General features: G+C 38.2%; 1 protein-coding gene across 3 annotated transcripts in view; it reads left to right on the top strand.

The window, feature by feature from the left end:
- The window catches only part of DOK7 (docking protein 7), a 59,108-nt gene extending 39,128 nt beyond the window's left edge, over nucleotides 1-19,980 (top strand). For all 3 annotated transcript variants that reach the window (XM_039550821.1, XM_039550822.1, XM_039550823.1), the window contains 5 exons: nucleotides 3,244-3,286; nucleotides 12,034-12,099; nucleotides 13,172-13,243; nucleotides 16,051-16,203; nucleotides 18,203-19,980. In XM_039550821.1, the coding sequence (XP_039406755.1) occupies nucleotides 3,244-3,286; nucleotides 12,034-12,099; nucleotides 13,172-13,243; nucleotides 16,051-16,203; nucleotides 18,203-18,339 (471 nt within the window). In that variant the 3' untranslated portion in view covers nucleotides 18,340-19,980. The remainder of the gene's footprint in view (nucleotides 1-3,243; nucleotides 3,287-12,033; nucleotides 12,100-13,171; nucleotides 13,244-16,050; nucleotides 16,204-18,202) is intronic.
- The last annotated feature ends 2,367 nt before the right edge of the window (nucleotides 19,981-22,347 follow it).

Below are 22,347 nucleotides of genomic sequence, written 5' to 3'. Positions count from 1 at the left end.
TTGGACACGATCAATACTTTTTCTCTTCCATTTTCTAAAAGCACTTTAAACTTTTCTTTGTGATGCTCATTTCAAAATCTTCATTCAGTATTTCTCATTGAGTCCTTTGCACCTTTGTGAAGTTTCTGACAGTTCAAGTTTATTGTCACAAGCTATATTATGTGATTGTAATCTGCTGCATCCCTCTACACACAAACTATGTGAGGCAGTCAGAGGGTTGTGATGACGTGCCACCAGCTACACACAGCAGGCAGGAGTGTTTGTTCATTGTTGGAGAAGTCTGCTTCACAGTTTCTGATTTTCAGGGACTCAGGGATTTTGAGTCATGATTTTCATGGTTTTCTCTTGATAAACTGGATATTTTGTGTAGCCTTGTTACTACATAATAGCTTTGAAATGAAGGGAGAGGAGAAAAAACAATCTAGATCATCTCCTCTGCAAAAATTAAGCATTTGACCAATGTTGCAATCAAGCCTCTGTTTATGAGTGCATTTTTGGTATGTGCAGAATAAAAATCTCACAATGCAAATATTTGCTTCTATTACTGTCAGGTACAAAGTCCTGTTTCATAGTAAGAAAGATCTGGGAGCCTCTCATTTATGTTGAGCCTTTCTTTTTCCAGCCTGAGGACTCAGACTGGGGCAAAACTTCCTATTTGTGACTAAAGCAAAAGAGATCTAAAAAGCATAGAATGTTTTGTGCTGGAAGGGACCTTTAAAGGTCACCTAGTTTAACCCTTCTGCAGTGAGTAGGGACACTTTCCACTAGGTCGGGTTGCTCAGAGCCCCACACAGCCCAGTCTTGAATGTTTTCAGGGATGTGGGATCCACATCTTCTCTGGGTGACCTATGCCAGTGTTTCACCACTCTCATAGTAAAAAATTTATTCCTTGTATCTGGTCAAAATCTACCCACCTTTATTTTAAAACCATAATCCTTTGTCCTGTCACAACAGGGTCTGGTAAAAAGTCTGTCCCCATCTTCCTTATAATGCCCTTTAAGTATTGAAGGGCTGCTTTAAGGTCTCCCTGGAGCCTGCTCTTCTCCAAGCTGAACAACCCCAATTCTCTCAGCTTTTCCTCAAAGGAGAGGTGCTCCAGCCCTCCTATCATTTTGTGTCCATCCTCTGGACCTGCTCCAAGAGGTTCATCTTTCCTGTGCTGAGGACTCTAACTTTCAGTAGGCGCAGAATAATGGAGCTATAAAAAGCTGCCAAACTTAGATGAGCTGAAAGAAAAGCTTTATTTCTAAAGATACACAAAGGGAATTACATAAGCTGTGGCTGATGAGGTGTGTCTGAAATGTTGACACAGTTATCAGGTGACTGGCATTTCATTCCTCTTGCCAGTGATGATGGAGCCCTGCTCAGCATTAAAACCTACAGAAACTAGTCTGCTTTTTCTTGGAAGTGTAGTTTCCTTCTTTTTAGGAAGCAAAATAGGAAACAAAAATATTTTGGCTCTGTGAAAATGCTTGGTTTATATTGAACAGCTATCCATCATAGCCAGTAACAGGAGGAACTAGTTTTAAGACAGTATTTTTCTTTTTTTTCCCGTCCACCTGACTTGCAAGATTCTGGCTCCTTTTTATGCCAAGGAGGTGGGCTTGCAAAGCTGTTCTGGTGCTTTTTGTCACTATGAATCTGGCAAAACTTCTTCTACAGCCTGGAAACTGGGAAGTACAGTACCTTTGCTCTTTGCTGTGGAGCTTATATTACATGACCTGGACTTTTTGGGCTGATCTTGGGCCCAAAGACTAAAACTCCCATAAGCAGCACCAGAACAGGATGATGTATGTAATAACTGGAAAATTCTGTAGAGAAAGATGGGCCTGTTGCTCTTCATATGGGACAGTATTTTTAACTGTTGATTTTTTTTCTTTTAATGAGAACTGGTGTGATCAATCATATATTTCATGAAATATAAAGAGAATGGAAGTTTGAATAAAATAAAATGAATTTAAAAAAAAAAAAGGTGAGAGAAAGGCAAAGATATTCCAAATATACACAGAAGAGGGAAAAGAAAATCCCATTTTGATTGTGAAAAGGATTATGTGCCTTGCTGGTTATTTGTGCACACAGAAATGAATGCCAGGCTTAGGTTCTTTTTAGCTCTTTAGGGCAACCGAGCTAATCTGTGAATAATGACCCAGCATATCAAACCAGTGGCTTCTCCTAACATCTATCATTGAACTCTACCCAAGGTATTTGGAAGCAGAACATAAAAAATGAATGTCATCTGGCTGCTGTCAGATCACTACCAGAGCTAAAATAGCCCTGGCCATGCAGCTCATGATGTGTGATACACGAGTGGTGCATATCCGCTTACTGTGGGTGTTGCAGTGGTGGGGTGGTTGGAGCCACGTGCATCACAGACCCCAGTACTCAGCTCTGGGCCACAGATAAAAGATTATAAGTTAGAAGAATATTTAACTTATATTTATAAGTAATACTATGAGACATGCAGGCCTTAAATAATCACACTGTGGGTTTTTGTCTGAGTATCATAGCAGGCGTAACAAAAGCATATGATTTGAGTGAGGTCACTTACCCCTTTTCTCCTTTGATGTAATCACAGGGTAGGTTGAGATATGTGTTATGCTCTGGGTTTGAAAACCATGCACTTACATTTGTACATTATGCCATAATAATTTTAAAAGTTTCTCCTACAGGCAAAACCATGTTTTGCTGTGTTTTGTAGAATTATAAAAGGTCGCTTTTAAGACTGTTCTCTCCTGTGCTTTCTGTTGAGCTGCCTTTGCAGTTGCCACTGCTAGTGGAGTCTCTGCCTTAGATGATTGCAGCAGGAGGCCTCAGAGTTGCAGAAATAATGGAGTATGATGTACTGAAATGGAAATTAGGACAATCTTAATGACTGAAAAAAATCACTTAATAACAAAAGACTGGTTTTGTTTTTGTTATTATCTCAGCCTCATTTTTTTTCTCTAGTCAAAGCTGATTCTTGTAGTTTTTTGTTGTTTTTCCTATAATTTCGATGATACCTTAACAATGTCCTACATTTGATATAATTTCACACATCAAACTCCCATTTGCATTTTTCTCTTTGTAATGTATAATCTAATATTTTCTGAAATGCTGTGGGATGTTTTTTCTCTTTGAAAAATGAAATCTTGGCCATGTTTCTGCTTTCTTCCCCTCCCTTCTACTTTTACATACTTCCTATATTTTTTCAAGTTTCTACTTCTTGTAAAGATTTTTCATTCTAAAATTTTCTGTTTTCTTTAGGGAACAGCAGTATTACAGTCTGGAGTCTTACCAGCTATATCAGGTAGGAGCCATTTAGTTTTTTTTTTTTATTTAAGGATGACATTTAAGTCCCAGGTTGTGATGAGAGAAACAGAAGATTTATGGAAGCAGAACTAAATACTACATTGAGAGGTGTCCTGTTTGGGGTTGTTTTGCTGCTGCAGTTCATGTCTGGCAATTATAAAATACATTTTAATCTATAGAAACTTTGGTTGCAAAGATTAATATATTTGTTTTTCCCTTTCTTTTGTTAATCTGAAGAGGTTCAAAGTTGTCAGACCCTTTATGAAGCTGTTTAGTGCTTTTTCTACTTACATATTCGAAGAAAACTAGAAATTGTTCTTTTTTGGCTGTATTAGCACCAAAGGCAAACTTGATTTTTATGTTCAGTTATTATGGCCAGTTTCCTAAATAACACAAACCCTCAGGAATGAATCTTTACCAGAAGCAACTCGGAGATGCTTCTCTCCTGTCAGTGAAACTATTGATTGACCAACAAAATCACTGATGAGAGGACACTGAGTATCTGGCCTGGAAAGATTACTTAGGCAAAGGCACCTTTGAATTGTAAACCTTCCTATCAGTAGAATGTGTTGGTCACCTGAATTCCCTGTCTAATGCAGCCAAACTCGTCTGGGACGTTTGAATTATCATTTTGCTTCAAAGAAAACATTTCATAAGTGTTTGGTTTTGTGCACTCCATCTTAGATCTTGGAGAGATCTATGCAAAGAATTTGGTTAGTATTTTGAATGCCTTTGTGTTCCTTAAATAGTTTACCTGATAATTCACCAGATCCATTAAATTTCATAGGTTGCCCAACTCAAATAGACATAGAACAGCTCTTTGTGCTTAGGTTTTTTATTACTTTTTAAAACCTTGGCAAATATGTAAAGCAGTGTAGTTATGGATACTTGTGTGAACAAATCCAGTAAGGCACTCAGGATCAGGAGGTGTCTCTGGAGAAGGTTAAAAGTAACTTTATTCACTGGTCTGTCTTAGCAGGAGAAAATCCAGAAGCATTTAGCAGATCTTGTTGCTAGTTATTCCACTCAAGTCAGTGGAATTACTCTTGACTTATAGAGGTGTAAGTAGAAGCCCAGATTGGATCATTAATTTTATCTTTCCCTCTGGTACTCAAGTTTCTAGTCCTTCACTCAAACCAAGGAAAGCAGAACACTTACAATTAAAGTGTGTGTAAATACAGGGAAACTTGGGTCTGTAGCTGCATGTGGTGGGCAGAATGTTATTTTTGTATTAATTTCAGTGTCAAGCTAATTGTGAATGCAAACACTATGTGACAAAAAAATCTCAGACTACTCATGCATATGAGAGAGTTAGTTGTTTTGATAAAAACTATCATGGAGCAAATTGGAAATGCAGAAATACAGGACAGATTTTTATATTAGCAGAAAGAGAAGATACAAGACTGAAGAAACTTGAGCAGGTGGGTTTTATTGTCTGGTACACTGGGAAAATACAGTTTAAGAAAAGAACTCTTGTAGGAATAAGTATAAATGCTTAAGGCAAATGCGGCATCTAAAGCCAGTGACTGAAGTCTTTTTTATGGGGTTTCATCTCTCAAAAGTCCTAATATACTGGTACAACTTCATTCTTCAATACTACACTATTTTTCAGAATGCAAAAGAAGCTGAAGTTTTCTATGTCTCACTGCATTTTTATTGTCCTTAGATATTTCATTTTAAAGTTTTGTCTTTCATACGTGTGAAAATTTCAAGTATAATTGAACTTGGCATTGCAAAGCTTTCAAAATAATTCTGTAGCATTTGAGTCTTTAACCTAATAACTGAAGGTCCCAGGATGCTGAGCAGTCATTCACACTGTTCTATTGGACTAAAGGAACTGAATTAGAACTTCACTATGTTTCTCTGTTATGAGAGATTATAATCCATAGCTGAGAATAGCATAAAGGCACACTAACTTGAGGTAACTACTTTCAAAGCCTGTATTGTGCATATACATGGCAAGATACCCCTTCTAGCATGGGTGATCGTACAATGACCCAATACCCAGTTAGAAAATTTCCTAGTGTAGCAGTTTACTTACTCAGAAATACATTTGTTTTTTTTCTTATTTTCATTCAAATACACTGTAGAATGCAAACCCCCTCCTTCCTGGGCTACAGGTGCACAAATGTTCTATCCAATAGTTTTGCTCTTGAATGTCTCAGTTCTGTAGCAAGACATGGAATTAAACAGTCAGGGATCAACTGTTCCATATTTTTCAGTTTATTGGTAGTGAATGTGGGTATTTTCTTTCTGCTTTTAGTTAGATATGCTGAGCAACAGACTCAGCAACTTTAGAGAAACGTGTTTCATTCTAATGGCAAACAGAAAAGTGTTCTAAATATGGCAACAATTCTAAGTTGTATTACTAGATGGAAAAAAACAAGTTGGGGTGAATCATATAATTCTGTTTTAAATAATTTGGTTGCCTTTGTTATAAATAACTTTGTAAATATTGACTGGAAAGAGAGACTGAATTAGATTACTTGAGTTTGTAGGAGGAAAATGTTCCCATTGTTATCATAGCTTTGTGCTACAGATAAAGGTAAGGGATTCTTTGGAGTTGTATGATGTGGGAATGTGTGCTCTTAAGTATAATAGACTGAATTTATACTTATGATGGACCTCATAATACCATGACAGGATAGAGGTTCAAAAATATGATTCAGATTTCTAGATTTCTGAGACTGCTGGTTTCTGGGCACACCTCAGTTTAGTACATTTTGTGTAAGCAGTTCTCATGGGACCTGTACAGAGATTCTCATGACTGCTTGAGAAATCCTGTAGCTTGATCTAGTGGTTGCAGTTTCAGAGATATGTACGTAGGTCTTTTACTCAGGAACTGCTTACGTGCTTTGAGTTAAGGGATCATGAAAAAGATGCACGTTCAGTGTTGAGAGATGAAACAATAGACTGCGCATTCCTTCGCAGGATGGTGAACTGAAGAGCTTGTGATTATCTTCATTATCTTTCTGGTACTATAAGTACCAGAAAGTATTGTAGGAAAAACAGGGCTGAAGCAGCTGTCTAGCAAGAGCCTCTGCCCTGAGGTTTGGATGTACATCTGTGTATGTCTGACAGGTGTGTACTTACCATGTTCTGCAGTGAGAATCCTTAATCCACCTCAAATCATCGGACGTCCTTTACTATTCTTACATTTAGCATGTATTTCCTAGCAGTGGTGCTGTTTTTCATTGTAATTTAGGCCTCTGATTAAATATTGTTCTCCTTTCCATTCCATTGCAACAGCTTAGATAGGGAACCTCCAGCTCTTACTTATAAGGGTGCATGATTTCCTTCAAAATATTTGTATTTTCTCAGTTGAGTAGAACTCTGTCACAGCAATCCTGCTTCATGAATGATGTTTAAACCATGAGGCTGTTTTGTGTGGAGGGGAAATGCCACTATTTTTGTCCTTAGGGAAGTGCCACTATTTCTGTCCTTAACTGCCAACCCCTCTCAAATGAGCTGAGCAGTCTGAATCCCAAGACTCCTATTTAGAGAAGGGAGGCTGGGAGCTGGAATAGCTTGCAGAAGTTCTTAAGGACACTGCAGTCCCTGGAGAAGGCATTTCATGCCAGCTCTATACACCGTATTTCAGAAACTTTCATCCTGTCCCAGTTCCCGCAGGGAAGCTGGTTGCCTGGGCATTCCCAGGAGCCAGGCCCAGCCCTGAGTATTTCAACACTCAAATTAAACTTCCCTAGTGGGAGGTCTGATCTCCCTCTACCTCTGTGCCACAGGCTCTGGCTTTGCAAAAGACAGTAGTTGAATGGGCAAGTAACAAATGTGCTCCCAGGGAAGCAGTGCATGCTCATATTGCTTTTTGACTCGTAAATAATCGCTCTCCTTTTCCATTTTTCTCCTTATTCCATAGGAGCAAATTCATCAGCATTGCAACTGACACTCTTGCTCTCTGACAGCCTCTTTCCTTGCAATACCAAACCTACACAATGTTTGATGGGAAATGTTCTGAGGGGATGAATTAAGGAATAAACATAAAACAATGCTGTGGATTGGAATTCGGCTAAAATATCACCTGAATGCTGATTATGAACACTATATCTCTATTAAATTTTTCTTAGGTAGATAGGGACTCAAGGCAGGCAGACAAAAAGAAAGAATAAAATTAAGTATACAGCAGGTGCTGAAAATGAAGTCAGCTGTCTGACAGCTTAGCTTTTATGATGGAAAAATATGCACAATTTTTATGCATTTAAAAAAAATTTTATTGTATACCTATGCAGCCTGATACTTTTATTCCAAGCTTAGGAGTCATCTTGCAAGGAATTAATTGAGAGCAATGAGAAAGAAGAATCTGGGCCATGCTCTTGAGATTATTGTTGCTTAGATTGAAAACAACTTACAATTCTCACTTTTTTTCAGGATATGTGTTGTCAGCTCTTCAGATATAGGAAGACCAAGTGCACTCTGATACTTTTATTGAGCCAGTAAAGGACTGTGTGTTGAACAGTGTCCACCACAGATAAGTCATGTCATACTTTATAGGGCTAAACACTGTAATAGAAGAGCATCACTATAATGAGAAACGGATTAATGAAACCCTGCCATAATGTGGCATGCTCTTTCTTGGTCCTGCTTTATTCTACAAGTCCACTCAAATTAATTCTGTAGGGGAAGAAATATAGGAGCTCAGAACAAGTAAGCTGATTAAAATACATATTGTATTTACAAGCTTAATGTTGGCCTTGGTGACTGTCTGAAGTATGAGGGGCCTTTTCCCGGGGGGGAAGAAAACAGTCCATAAAACAGCTATGGGGAAGCCAGGGAAGTGAATGATCCCAGTGCTGCTGCTTCATCCTCTGGGCTGAGCAGATCCAGCAGGTTCCTGTTCTCTGGATGGGGGGTGGCAGAATGTGGTAAGCCCATGCTACAGTGACCTTCTAGTTCTGTCCTTTCTGTATTCCTGATTTACTTCCCCATGCCTTCTCTGACACTGAAATCTGTGGAATTGACATATCCCAGCCTTCTAGAACACAAAGAACTTATTTGCACATATATTGATTACTTCAAGGTTTTTTTTAAATTTTGTTTTTGTGTGTGACCTTCCTTCCTAGCCAGTGTAGATCCTGAGCTTTAGATGTGTCAAGATTTTTGAAGTAAATGTATGTAAAGCATCTTTGAGAGTGTATTTTTCAAAAAACCCCAGACACTGAATTTCCTGCCACAGGAAAATGGTAATAATTCTAGCTTAACACTTTTGCATTTTTATGCATAGGAGGCTGGACTGGAATGGCCCACAGTATGGGAAGATGAATAATAGATAGAGGTAGTTAGATCCTCTGTTATTTTTTGCGCAGACTAAATAGATATCTTTGAGGAGCAATATTTGAACAGTGAGCTTGAATGCATTTCTAATTTTGAGTGATTCTACCACTTTTAAAGTTGTCTGTGAAAGATACAAGAGGCATTTCTGAATATGGTGAAATCTGTAGAGCAAGTAAGTGTTTTTAAGTATCCCCTTCAGCTTTTATGCCTTGCAGATAATGCTATTTGTATAGTAGAAAATATATGAAATTACTTTGAAAATTGAAGAGAACATGCAGGGAAGTTTCATATGGCAAATATACAGCACTGGAAGTCTCCTATTACATTTGCATGAAACAACCTCCTGGTGTACTTGCTGTATTTCTCCTGTCAATCAGTCGCTTTAGCCTTTGGATGCTCTATCAGGCAAGGTATTTGTTTTCAAAGGAGGAGGTGGGAATGCTGCTTGGCTGAGTGGGTCAAAGTTCTTCATAATAAAGGTAGTTTTAATTCAACAGGAAGTGGGAATTTATCACAGAATGTGGTGTTTTCTTTTGTCCTGACTCCTTGTCAGGAAATTTAACAGCCCAGACTGAAGAGTTTGTGACCTACCCCTTGAAGGCAGAGTAGAGGCTGGGCAGTGAGAAGCGATCACTTGGTAAATGCAGCACAGTGTTGTGTGTGTCTCCTCATGGTCATGTAATAATAAGTTGCAAGATTTGAAAACATAAACTGTCTGGGCTCAGTTTATAGTTTATATTCCATCTTCCCTCTGTTTTATTATTTGTTTTCCTTGGCTCTTTCTTGTAGAACATGTGCTGTTAACTCCTTAATTTTGAAGGGTGAGCATAAAGCAATGACTGTAAAGTTAGAAAAATATTTCAAATAGTCGTTGTCTTCACTGAGCTACATTAAACTTTTGAGTCTAATCATATGTAGGAATGCCAAATATCCTGCAGATTTTTTTATTTTGACACATTTTGAATACCTTCTTCCTCTTAGATGTTGAGGAAAATAGAAGAGAAATAACTCTCTTGATGAGATACTCAGTTCTGACAAAGACTTGAGCGAGTTAGCCACACAGAACTGGATGGCAGGGGAAACTGAAAAAAAAATATTCTTAACAATCCTTTGTACAAAGAAAAGAATGATGGAAGGGAGCATCTGTCTCCTGCTGGATACTTTATTTGCTCAGAAATTTATCTTGCTAACTTGCTTTTTCCATTCCTGCGTTATCCTAGAATTCCTAAATAAGAAACAAACCAGTTGATACACCAGCTGAAAAGTAGAAGGAAGAAAATATCTACGTTGATCTCTATTGACACGTGTTTGTATGATGTAGTTCAAAGCTTCAAAAAATTCCCTGAGAGATTTGACTATGTAAATATTTGTTAGTTGCCAGATTTGAAAATGAGGAAAATGCAACAGGTCAAATCCTGAAACACTAACATAGTTCTTTTAAATAAGCTCTGAATGGGAAAACTTTGGCCATAAATGGATTGGAATATCTTATTGTTTTAAATCTCCTGTCCTGGGTGTTCTTCACAAGTCCTAAAAATGTTACTTAAAAATCCATATTTCCTCTGGAATAATTTCTGCTGAATTGCAGTAAGTTTTTGAGGGAATAAAAAACCCAACCCCACATTAATTCTGTGATGAAGCTAGAATTAGCATAAGGCTGTAATCTTTCTTCAAAGTAAGGTGAGGCTTTTGGTTTCATAAAACATATTCTGATGTTCTTAATGCAGAGACAGGATGCACTGATGTGAGAGAAAGGAAGATCAGTTACAGTGAAAATATAAGTAAATCAGCTAGCCTGGGGCTGTCCTATTTTTGCATTTATTTTTATCAGCAGTCTTGCTAAAAACAAAATTTCAAATAACATTTCAAATAACATTGTTAAGTCCTCACCAGAGTATGTAAAGGTTTCTACAATCTGATCTCGTTAGTTAAAATACAAAATCAGATTCTCAGTATGGCGTACTTTAAAATTGAATTTTGTAGCCTTGGATTACCATATATATGCTTTCATGTACATAAAGACAACAAACTAAAGGTTTTAGTTCAGTTGTGCCCTTCTGAAATAGTTTCTTATTATTGTTTTAATCCATTGTCCTCATTAAGTGAAATAATGAGTGGTTTTTTAGGTTTATTTTATAAAACTGTAGGATTAATTTTACAAGCTTGGAAACCATTAGATTTAGAAATAAAATTGTATGTGTACTTTATACAGGAAAAAAAAAAAAGAAGTTGCCATTTTCTTTAGATTCCCAGGCCACGCAGTTTTCTTAGATATTTCAGAATATTTATCTTACAGAATTTCTTCATGTTGCATAAGAACTATGGTAATTTTTGGACGCTATTTTAAAAACAATTTGCAGAGCAGTGTCTCACCTGCTCAGAGACTATTCATCAGTTTAGAAGAGTGTTAATTTTATATGTGAATCCCAGCAGCCTGCAGCACATGGCAGAGCCGCCCTGTCACCAGTGGCAGGGTTACTCATACACTCAGCCTCCCACCTGATTCCTGTTCAGTTCCATCCACTGCACAAGAAGTTCCCTCACAATTATTCATGCGAGGAAGTAAATGCCACTCAACTCGATTGAGGTGCCCACAGTGACAGCATGAGAGAGAAGAGATTCAGGGCTGGATGGGGTGATGTAACCCAGCACCCAACAGGTGGGGATGATGCTGATGAGTTTGCTGGTTAAAGAAGGAATGTGTGTGTGCAGACAAGCCACACTGCATGGGTACCACCGTGCAGATTTCTGAGTTGATAGCTCTTGTTTCTTCAAATTTCCCAAATACAGCTGCCTGCTGGCCTGAGTCAGGCTGGGGAAGGGAGACTGGCTGTGCCATCTGGTGTATCCAAGGTGAAGCTCTCCTGGCAGGAACACTGGGAGCATGTTTCACAAGAATGTGCTGTGACCTGGATTCAATCCCCATGGAAGCCAGATACCTCATGTTCCCTTGCCACTGGCCCAGTGTATCCATGTCTAAACATGGGTGGTGGACTGCTGAAGTGTGGCACAGCTTTCTCATTCACTTAGATAGGTTTTGGAGCCAGTCTGATCAGATTTTAATGAACTCTTTAAACTTTGTTGTTGCTAAAGCTACGTTATGGATTGCAAAGGCAACTCCCCACTCAATTCATGTTGCCATTTTACTTCTTAGCTCAGGACAGTTTTCCCTGTGGGGAAGGTAGTACTCACCAAAACCAGGGAGGGACAGCATCCTTAGATTTTATAGAAGGCATCCTTTCTTTCTGAAGAAAGAAAACAACACAATTAGATTTTAATGCCACAAACTCAGGATAAAGAATTTAGCAAAAACTGGAAAAAAAAAAAGCCTGAATGAAGAACAATGACTTGTAATTTTTAGTGTTTTGTTTTGTTTTTTTCTAGATGTTTCAGAAACATTTATTAAAAATGAAACAGGTATTTAGATTCAATGTGAATCTCTGTCTTTGAAAACAGGTGGTGCTTCTGTCATGGCAGCTTCTGGGTCTTTGAAAGTGTATAGAGGGCACAGTCTCCAAGCTGGTAAGTAAAAGTGATTATGAGGTACGTGTGTGGATGCAAATTGAAACTAGTTTAAACTTAAATTATTTTAAACTTCAGAAAATATTAAAGGTAATGCATGATTTGCTTCCCTACTGTAAGTCTTATGTATTTCTTTGGGTTTTTTGCTTTGAGGAGTTTTTGTCAGAAAGGCATTGACAGATGGGATAAGTTTAGAAGAGGCAGTGACAGATGAGATAAGTGACAGAGTATAAGCAGTAATCTTATTCACAACAGTAAAATCTGCCATCACTTTAACAAAGGGCACCCACCAAAAAAAATTCATCTCAGGCCATGAGAAATCCTGTACCCTAATAATAATATGCTGGGAAAAACACCCACCACATTTAAATATACTTCTTCATGATAATGGAGGAAAAAACCACTGCCAGCAGATAGAATTATGTGTGTTTGTAATTCAAAATTAATTGTAATGCTTTCATTCTGTGGACACAGCATTTTTGATTGCCTGGTTTGAACTGGGGTGGAGTCTGAGATCGTGAAGAAATGCGGGCATCTTTTTTCAGCTTCGTGCTGGGGAAAGACCGATGATGTTGTGCAGCCTGGCTTCTTTTAAAGATGGTGATTTGCACTTGGAAAGCAAAGTTGCCTTTGTAAGGGCTAGCTTAAGCATTTTCTATGGTTTTTCAGAAATCAAGAAGTTATCCGTCATGCTGGAGGTGGAATTTTAACAAGAATGTTCCAGATGCTCCCAAGATCACCCACGCATTGCTCCCTGATTCATGCATTCAAGATAGTTCTGCTCCCACATTCATGTACAGCAAAATGCACTGTTGATTTCATTGTCCTTCAGTGTGAACAGTTGTAAAAGTGTCCTAAAGTTTATTTCCTTGGTGTTATTACGCTCACGAGGAAATGCTGACATCACTATTACTGAACAGTCAAGCACTAGCCACTGTTTATGCTTTCTGAGATTATTCTGTATGATTGTTTAGTTTAGAAGGTTACAAGTCAAAACCAGAAAAGCATATGCTTTGATTATATTGTACAGATTTATAAGTCCAAAGCCATTAACAGTGTTCCTGCATTCTAGGTCCTAAAGGGGGGTATGAGATGCTAACACTTCCTTCAGAACCTGGAACTCCAACTAGCTCTGAGGAACCTGGTAAGATTTTTGCATCAGAGGTCACTAAAGGTTTCTTTTTCCTTTTCCTTTTTTTTTTTTTTTTTTTTTTAATTGTTGAGATCTCTTCTAAGTGTTATTTTTGAAGTGTTGCCCTTTGAACATGTCAGCTTTACATGCACACTCACGCACACACACATATCTTTTATTTATAGTGCTGGTTTTCTTTCTGTGTTATTTATTGTTCATTTCTGAGAATGGTGCCTATATTGGGTAGAAAATATGAATAACTAACACTTGCTGAAAAAAAGGCTGCAACGGCAGTTTCAAATATAACTTTCTCCTTCCCTCTCCAATTACAGTCTTTTCCTTTCTTTGTCCCCTCAGTTGAGGGCCACTGAATTTTCACTTTTACTCTTTTCCTGTTATTTGCTTAACTGTCTCTTTTGATTCCTACATTTCCCCCTGTTCTCTTCAAGCAATCGTGATATTCTACCAATTTTTTCAGAATGTTGTAACCATACATTGTTGTCTGTTTTTCTCTCAAATCCTCCTTTCATAATGTTCTCAAATACTGGCCCTCTGACCCCTCTTGGAAGCATCTCCGGCCTCTATCCACCCATAAGGGATTGCTGAAAGAACTGTCCATGGCTCTCTCACTGCACCATGTCTTCATTAGTAGGAACTTTTGACTGTTGTGTGCTTTTTAAATAAACCCTTCTCTTCACACAAATATAGGGCAATTTTCAATATCTAATAAGGGTTTGGGTTTTTTGTTTGTTTGTTTGGTTTTTTTAAGGAAAAATGAAAACCCAAGTATTCCTCTGTTTACAAAGAAAGCACAGTTTCTATTGGGACAGCACTGACTGAACAACAGAAGACTTTTCCTTTCCTTCCATTCCAGTTCGCCCAACTTTATCCTTGTTTCCTTGTTTTTTTTCCTACTTCCTCCCTTTGAGAAGAATATTTGACTGTTGTGAGGTTTTGGTTTTTTTTTCTGTGTGTTTCTTAAGCTTTTCTTGCACAAAGCCCTACCGATTCTCCATGTGTGGTTTTTCAGTTCTCAGGAAAATCACTTGGCTTGTTTGCATCAGGTATGATGTTCAGCTTCCTTAAACCTGTCAGCTGTTTAGTTCTATAGGGAAGCTTACTAGTTTTCATGCTAGCTAACTTTGAGGATGCTTCACTTACACTTCTGTTACATCACTTTAACAGCAAACAGAAAGACTTCAAAAATTATCTTTTCCTTCATGACTGCTCATGACTCTGTACTTAAGATTGTCACCTGCTTGCAACTTCTAACTATTTGTGATGCAGATTTTCAGTGCTATGATTTTACCGAGTCCCTTCTTGCTCAGTCAGGCCAAATTCCTTTGAAATACTTTGGACACAACAATTGAAAATAATTTCTGAGAATGATGTTTGATGAAAATATAAAAATCCCTTCTGCATTTGATTCTGCATTGATTCTGTAATTTTGTTCCTGTTCTTGCTTTGCAACAACAACTTGAAATCTGACTGTCAGAGAAATATTTGTATACTTTGTGGGTGTTCCGATGTTTTCTTTATAAAAATCTGTGAGAAAATTGGCCAAATTGCCAGTCTTTTCAATTTTTAGACTGTATAGTAGACTCCTTTGATTTAAACAGCTTAAGCCTGGGGAGATTCCATTATCCTGGAACATGCCCTTACTGTTACCTAACGTTGTGTAAGTTATCTCTGCTATTCATAATACTTCCAGGAAAATGAAAAAGTTTCCCTCAATTGTTAATCACTACTGCTGTTGTCTGGATATAAGAAGTCATTCTTCCCTATGCTCTAAAATGCCTTGATACCCTACTGCCTCTATATTCACATCTCAATACTGTCTAAGTGGGCAAAAAGGAAAAGCAGCAGTTTGGACAAAAAAAGATTTGGTACGAGTTCTTTGTGGGGACAAGAAAGGGCTAAATAGGAGAACTTAATGAAAAAGGAGAACCTCAAAGTGATACCATTTTTCCTCTGCACTCTTCTGTTTCAAACTGAAGAGGAGAAAGTGTTCAGTGGTAAGGACTCCAGCTGGACTGAACAGACAGACAAGATTAGCGTAATTGAAAGTAGGGCTAGATGAGGTCTTGAGAATTAAACCAGTAGACAAAAAAAGTTGTTTTTAAGTCAAAATCATTTCATAGGAACTGTTTCCTAGTCAGTGTTATTCTGTGTCTTTTTTTTAGAGATTTCTAGAAAACTCTGTGGGATTTCCTCTAGTGTTATGATCTTCACTATTTAGAAGGGTTTTCCCACTATTTTTTTTTTACCTGCAATGAAAGTCCTTTAATACTTTGTTGTCCCCACTTGTCATCATTCTTATCTTTTTCAATTCTGCACAGGGAACCTGTCAATGTTGTCTCCTCAGGTTTGCTTTCCCTTTGCTTGGAACAGCTCTTCAGTCCCTGTTTTCAGGACATGCTTTAGGAGCCCCTGCTGATTCTGCTTTCCCTCTTGCAGATGATACAATAGTTCACATCTTCCTAGAACAAATTACTTCATATAAAGCTTTACTAACCTAAGGTAGAGCTGGAAGCCTTGTGAGGCAGTCCTGCTGCTGGAAATGTCTGCAGAGTGTTTGCTTTCTGCTACAACACAGCAAGATCCCTGTCTGTGGTCTATGGTCTTCTGCATAGATCCTGACTTGATCAGTGTTTCAGGATATTTTAAGTAGAAATTTTAGTCTTGTCATGTCCCATCTACCACTGAGGAATGTCCTGTTTGTCAAGCAGAGTTATTGCTGCTCAGTGTTTGCTTTCAGTGTCTCTGTATGAACTGGATCATTGCAAACAGCACCTGTTGTAACATGTTATTTATTTCAGAAGGGGCAGTAGGTTATTCAGCTGATATCCCTACACCAGATCGGCCCCACAGTGAGACAGCCACCTATGTTAATATTCCTGTCAGCCCTACTTCCAAAAAACAGCTTCACTACATGGAACTGGAACTTCAAGAATCTAGCACAAGCATAAGAGGTAAGGAAGTCTATGATACTTTTTAAACAGCAAAGGATATGCAGAATGTGTAGGGTATGGGGAGTCATAATTTCATATAAGGAGCAGATGAGGGAGCTGGGGATGTTCAGCCTGGAGAAAAGGAGGCTCAGGAGGGACCTTATCTCTCTTACAATCGCCTGAATGAAGGTTGTAGTCAAGTGGGGGTTGGCCTCTTCTCCCAGGCAGCAGTGACAGGAGGGGACATGGCCTCAAGCTGCCCAAGGGGAGGTTCAGGTTGGACATCAGGAAGAATTTCTTCACTGAAAGGGTGGTCAGGCATTGGAACAGGCTGCCCAGGGAAGTGATGGAGTCATCATTCCTGGAACTGTTCAAGAAACGACTGGACATGGCACTTAGTGCTGTGGTTTAGTTGATGGTGGTGTTTGGTCAAAATTTGGACTCAGTGATCTTGGAGGTCTTTTCCAACCTGAATGTTTCAATGATTTACCCACAGGCCTTTGCTAACAGAAGAGTTGAACCCTGGGATGTTTGTGAGGCAGTTCTTTTAACTGGCATCTCTTCTTGAAAAAGATTTTTGAGTAATGAAGTTCTATAAGATGTTGCATCCCTTTGACAGGTGATTGTATGTGCACTCATTCTAAAGTGAACACTTCGAACTCTGGAGTTTGAAAGACAGTAATTTGCTTGTGTTCTCAAGATTTTCATTGCATATTAGGACTACACTTACCTCATTTTTCTTTCTTGGCTTCAGAAACAGGGCTGTGGGTGTAGGTGTACAGGGCTTGCTCCTGAAGACACTGGCTCTGGAGCCGTGCAGCAAATGAATCAGAGCAGAACACAGTGTTCTTCTATCTGCTCTCCACGAGGGCGTGTGAAAGTGCTGCAGAGAGAATGCCAGCCCAATTATTTATTTATTTATTTATTTTTAAAATTCTTTTGTTTAGATTAGATATTTTACTTCTAATGCTTAACTTGGGCAATTAACACATAAGCATGCAATAGATCTGCCATGTCTTGTCATTTAGAGATGCAGTCCTTGCTACAGAAAGCCCCTCATCAGAATCTTGCATTTAATTGCTTGCATCTGATATTGATAGGTTTTCCATCTATAGTTCCCAGCTATAATAATTTTAATCTTTATACTTCTAATTTCAGTAATTTTATTAACTTTGAAATGCTAGCACTTTTCCTGTTGGGTTTTTTTAATGTTTTTACGGTTTTCATTAAGTAATTCTATGCTTCTCCCAGACCTTAATGTAGCTCTCTTTACAACATCTTGTTGAAATGTAAAAGCAATATTTGCTCTTAATTTTAAAGACAATGAACCAAAGCATTAAAAATGAAGAGTTAAATGCTATAAATTTTCCTAAATGTCAACTACCTTCCCAATCTCGAATTGTGGAACTTTAAAGGTGCCTTTAATGACCAAAAATATATATATTTTTTTCATATTAAAATTTTCCCAGCCTCTAGCCTTATGGAGGTATTTTACTCCTGAACAGACTGAGCAGCTTTTGTCTCCCCTATTGCCAAGAAAAATGAGCTAATGTCATTCTGTGTGAGGCTGAAGGTGGTTGCTCTGGTAAACAGTCACAGGGTGCCTAATCCAGACAAAGAAGAACACTTCCAGCTGCCATAAGTGTTTTCTGTTCAAATACCAGATGTTGTTCATTTCCTGATCCATAGCTTGGTGAGGAAGCCTCCCAAAAGTGGGAGAGCCAAGTTCAATTTTGTCGTTGACCGGGAGTAACAGCGGTGGAGATTCGAACCTGGGTCAGAAATGCAAGTGGTTCACTTGCTTATTTGAAGAAAACCTGACAACTAAAATATGTAGATAACAAAGCTTTTGAGGTGTTTTGTTTTAGTTGTGGTTATCATCTTACTCCCTTTATATGGCTTGCTATAAGACCAGACCAGGATCATCCAGGAAATCTGTGGAAGAATTTTCACAACAGCTTGTTTATTCAGGAGTACATGAGGGTTGTAGTCTTTTACAGGATTCCATTTGGTGTTTCAGGGGGTGGATCATCCCGATATGCCCAGATTGACATTGCAGCCACCGAGACAGCCCACAAAGTGGGGACGCAGCACGCGCAGTGCCGTGAGGAACGCCTGCAGGAGCTGGAGCAGAAGAGGAAAGGAGCTCAGCAGTGACCTGTCTAGGAAAGAACTTTGTGCTTACCACAAATTGATACTAACTCATCTTCCAAAAGATTAACATTTATTATAAAAAACACTCACACAAAAGCTGCCATTGCTTCTTGCAGTTATACCAGATTCATTCCGATATCTTGATTCCTAATTGGAAAGCTGGTAGCATGAGGGGTGTGTTTGGTCTTTCCTTTTATTTTAATTTGGTTGTAAAGTCCAGATTTTTTGTCATATGCAATGACAGATGTAAGTTACCTTTTTCTATAATTCTAAAATCATGGAGAACCTGGAACCAATTTCAGTGTTTATTGAATGGTGGCATTTTCTTTGAAAATAAAGAACTTGAATGTCTGTAGATAAGGGAATGTGTGTGTGGTAAGTGTACACATGTTTGCATATGTCTGTATGTAAGCACACATTACTGATAAAATATATGTATATATCTGAGTGTATAAAATACGTAAAACTTCTCTTAATATATTAATGGACTCTTACAAAAGCAAGAAAATTAATTCAGTGCCTGCTTTTTTCGCAGGTACAGTTTTGTCCAATTTATATGCTTATTTATGGACATGCTCAACTATACCTAAGGATAATTCAGTTTTATACCTCACTGAGTCCTGCAGCTTTGGCTAAAGTTGCTCAGATTTAAAAGCTGTAGTGCCAGGGATGCACATAAGTATGCAAACAGACAAGAGCACACAAACAAGTTATTTAATTATGTCTATAAACCACAATAATGTGAAGGGGCCTTTGGGTGCTTCTGTTCTTAAAAAGCCTAGGTCAAACCATGAGTTCGATTTTGTAGTTGCTGGGTATCTGTAATTTTTAGCAATTTTCTGGAGCTGAACATATGTACCACTTTGAAAATCAGGTCTCAGTTTTCTCACACAGCGTATTTTAAAACCAAAGTATTCAAAAGAAACATTCGCTTTTGAAAATAGAGTCTTTTATATCAAGAAAACTATTCCTAATGTAAAACCAGCATCCTTAAATCTAAAACTTTATTGAATAATTCTCTGCTGTCCCTAAGTAGCATAAGACCAGTTCTGTGTAAGAGGATGGTGTTTCCAGAGATGCTATAGGATTGACGCACAACAGGATGTTATTGTGTAAAACAGGTTTAACCATGAGTCTGCCACCTCTTGCTTTTGTGCAGTGAGATTTTATGATTCAAAACTTAGTTTCCCATGTTGTGTTGTCTGTTTAATTCTTCTGTTCTTTTTATTTGTCCTCATATAAAATGTCATTTAAATAAAATATTATATAAAATGTTACGGCAGTGACACTAAACTAAAAAGGAAATGTACTCATGAAGAAAACAAATTTTTCCTGATAACATATCAGCTTTGGCTTCCAGAAGTTGCCAGGAGTGACATCTTGGGTGTTATGATTTTTTGATTGTGTCCTCTTAAGATCCAATATCACAGCCAAATTCTGTTCTCTAGGTATGCATTATAATTTATATTGGTGAGTGGAAGTTTTGTGCCAGTGAGGGTTTCACTAAGTGGCTTTGAATGGGAGGTGGGGTTTTGTTTTTGAGGCAGAATTTAACCTATAAATTTATTTGAATGTAGCCTCAATACTAATGTAAAATATCAGAAATCTCTCAAATAAAAAAATAATGTGTTTGAGAGTTGACAATTGCAATTCTTATCTGTCTTGTGTTCAGATGTATTTTTCTGTGGAACCACCTAGCATATTTCTGAAGGGAAATGAGGTATTTCTTATGAGATTCTAAGTTTAAAAGATTTTTCTTTGACAAGTGGACGGTGGTGATCTGCTTTGTAAACACATGTTCAGTACAACTGGACTGGGCTTGGCTTCCTGGGGCCAGGTTTATCTGACTGAACTGTTCTTCAGTCAAGGATTCTCCACCAGTGGACTTGCAAAGTTAAATCTGTTATGTGACTACGCAGTATTTAAAATGAGCATAGCTTCCTGCATGCATTGAAATGCAGTGTTTTCCGTGACAAAGTATAATGAAACTACAATATTTCTATTGTAAAAATCTGTTTACCAGGAAAATATATTACCCAGGGTCTCTACAAAGGCTCCCTTTCTGCATGTTGCTTGCTTTGAATCTGGGACTTGTAGCATGGCTAAGGATTTGACACAATAGTAAAGGTCATCAGATTGCTGCTGGCCTCACAGAGGAATTGCAATTTAAACCCATATGTTTTTCAGGTTGAGCAGGGCTGTGAATCTGTGCATGCACATGTTTCTCTGTGCACGTGTTTGTGTATGTCATAGTAATTTCTGTTTCTTTAAATCTTTTTTTATTACCCTTGAATAGAACAAATAAAACAGATGACTTTCACTTATTTTAAAATTCACTTTATATTCTCATGCACTAAGTTACATTAGGAGCTAAAGCAGGAGTCCAAACCATACTGTTGCATCTGTTAAAAGCTGGTTGGTTGATGTTTTGGTAGTACCTTGCAGGTGGTACCTCTCTGTCAAGTTACAGGCTTGACATTTCTGATGAGAGCTTTCTCATCTGAACAACAGGGGCTCACAGAAATGGAAAACCTTTAAAGGTTTCCCTAAAGAGATAAAATCATGTGCCTTCCACTTGTGAACTGGGGGCAATGGAAATCAAACCAGAGTCCTACAAGCAGGTTTGTGCTCACCATGGAGCTTCCATGGTTAGCTCTAGTACTGCTGGTGGTGTACAAATAGTTAGGGGATTGTTCACACACCTTGCATAAAACATGTGCATGAGTGATCTAAAATACAGTTTGTGATTTCTATGGGATGATTCCAGATTCAGAGCTCTTTGTAAAAAAAATCAAGATATCTCCTACACCTTTGGAGATAAATGCGACTTGTAGCTTCTGATGGTAAAAAGAAGGATTTGCTCATTTTTAATTTAACATTCTATGAGAGATCTTCTCCTGTTCATACCAGGAGCACAACTTATTAATTAATTAGAACAACAAAACAATGTGATGTGACTGATACTTCTGTAAGGTGTTCTTGATGATGGCAGAATTCAAGATGGCAGAATTGCTCTTGGTGATGAGAAAACACAGTGTCAGCAAGAGCAGTGTTTGGGCATAAGCACTGGTGTGCTGTGTATGTACCTCTTTCTTCCTGACAGACCTACTGCCAAATGTAACTGCTACTTCAGTGGGGTTTATGGCACTGTTCATAAGCTACTATGGAACAGTTTTATATGCAGATATTTGGGTGATGGAATTTTCTCCAAGGTAATGTGCTGCAGGACAGAGGGCTGGAGTTTGGAGGGATTTAATCTCCCAACCATCCAAATAGTTGTCTGGGTTTTAATAGCACTGCGGCACCTAATCGTGGAAAATGCCAGTAGATGTCTTTAGGCATGTAAATATTTGTGAAAATCTGCTCTGAGGGTTGTTTTTAGCAAATGGCCTGGAAAAAATTCCTAATTTTCCCTCTCTGCTTTAAAATACCAGTTTTAATTAGTGTAGCTTGGAAAACTATATTTGAATTTGAGTGATTACATTTCTTGTGACATGCTGAAATATGCACCCTTTGGTAAGTTTCTCTTCTAGTTTGTCTGGAATAAGACACGTATTTGCTAAAATAACCACAGGAGCAAGACACAGTATTTCATGAGTTACTGTTAAAATTATGTGGGTTTTTTTAAGATGACAATGCTGTTATATTTTTATGTCACCTTTTCTTTGGGAAGATCCTCAGCTCTCATTTGACCAGTCATACAAGCAATGTTCTACAATCTAGGCTGAAAGGAAATGTTAGTTTAACATCACACAGCAATAAAAACAAGCAAAGCAGAGTAAGGCTGAGAGAATTAGAAGTAACTAAAACGAAGTTTTGTGAGGAGCAGGTCTGCACCAAACACAGCATGAACAGCTGGGCAAAAGAGGTGAATGTGTTGTCAGCCTTGGTACAGCCTCACCTCGAGTGCTATGTGTTGTGCTTGGCCCCACAATATAAGAAGCAAGGAAAGGTCCCTGAATGTGTCCAGAGAACAACAAAGCTGGTGAAAGGGCTGGAAGTGCTGTGAGG

Source organism: Corvus cornix, chromosome 4, assembly GCF_000738735.6.
Source record: "Corvus cornix cornix isolate S_Up_H32 chromosome 4, ASM73873v5, whole genome shotgun sequence".
In the NCBI taxonomy this organism is placed as follows: Eukaryota; Metazoa; Chordata; class Aves; order Passeriformes; family Corvidae; genus Corvus; species Corvus cornix.
Note: the sequence above shows the minus strand (reverse complement) of the source record. Positions and strands in the feature narration are given on the sequence as shown.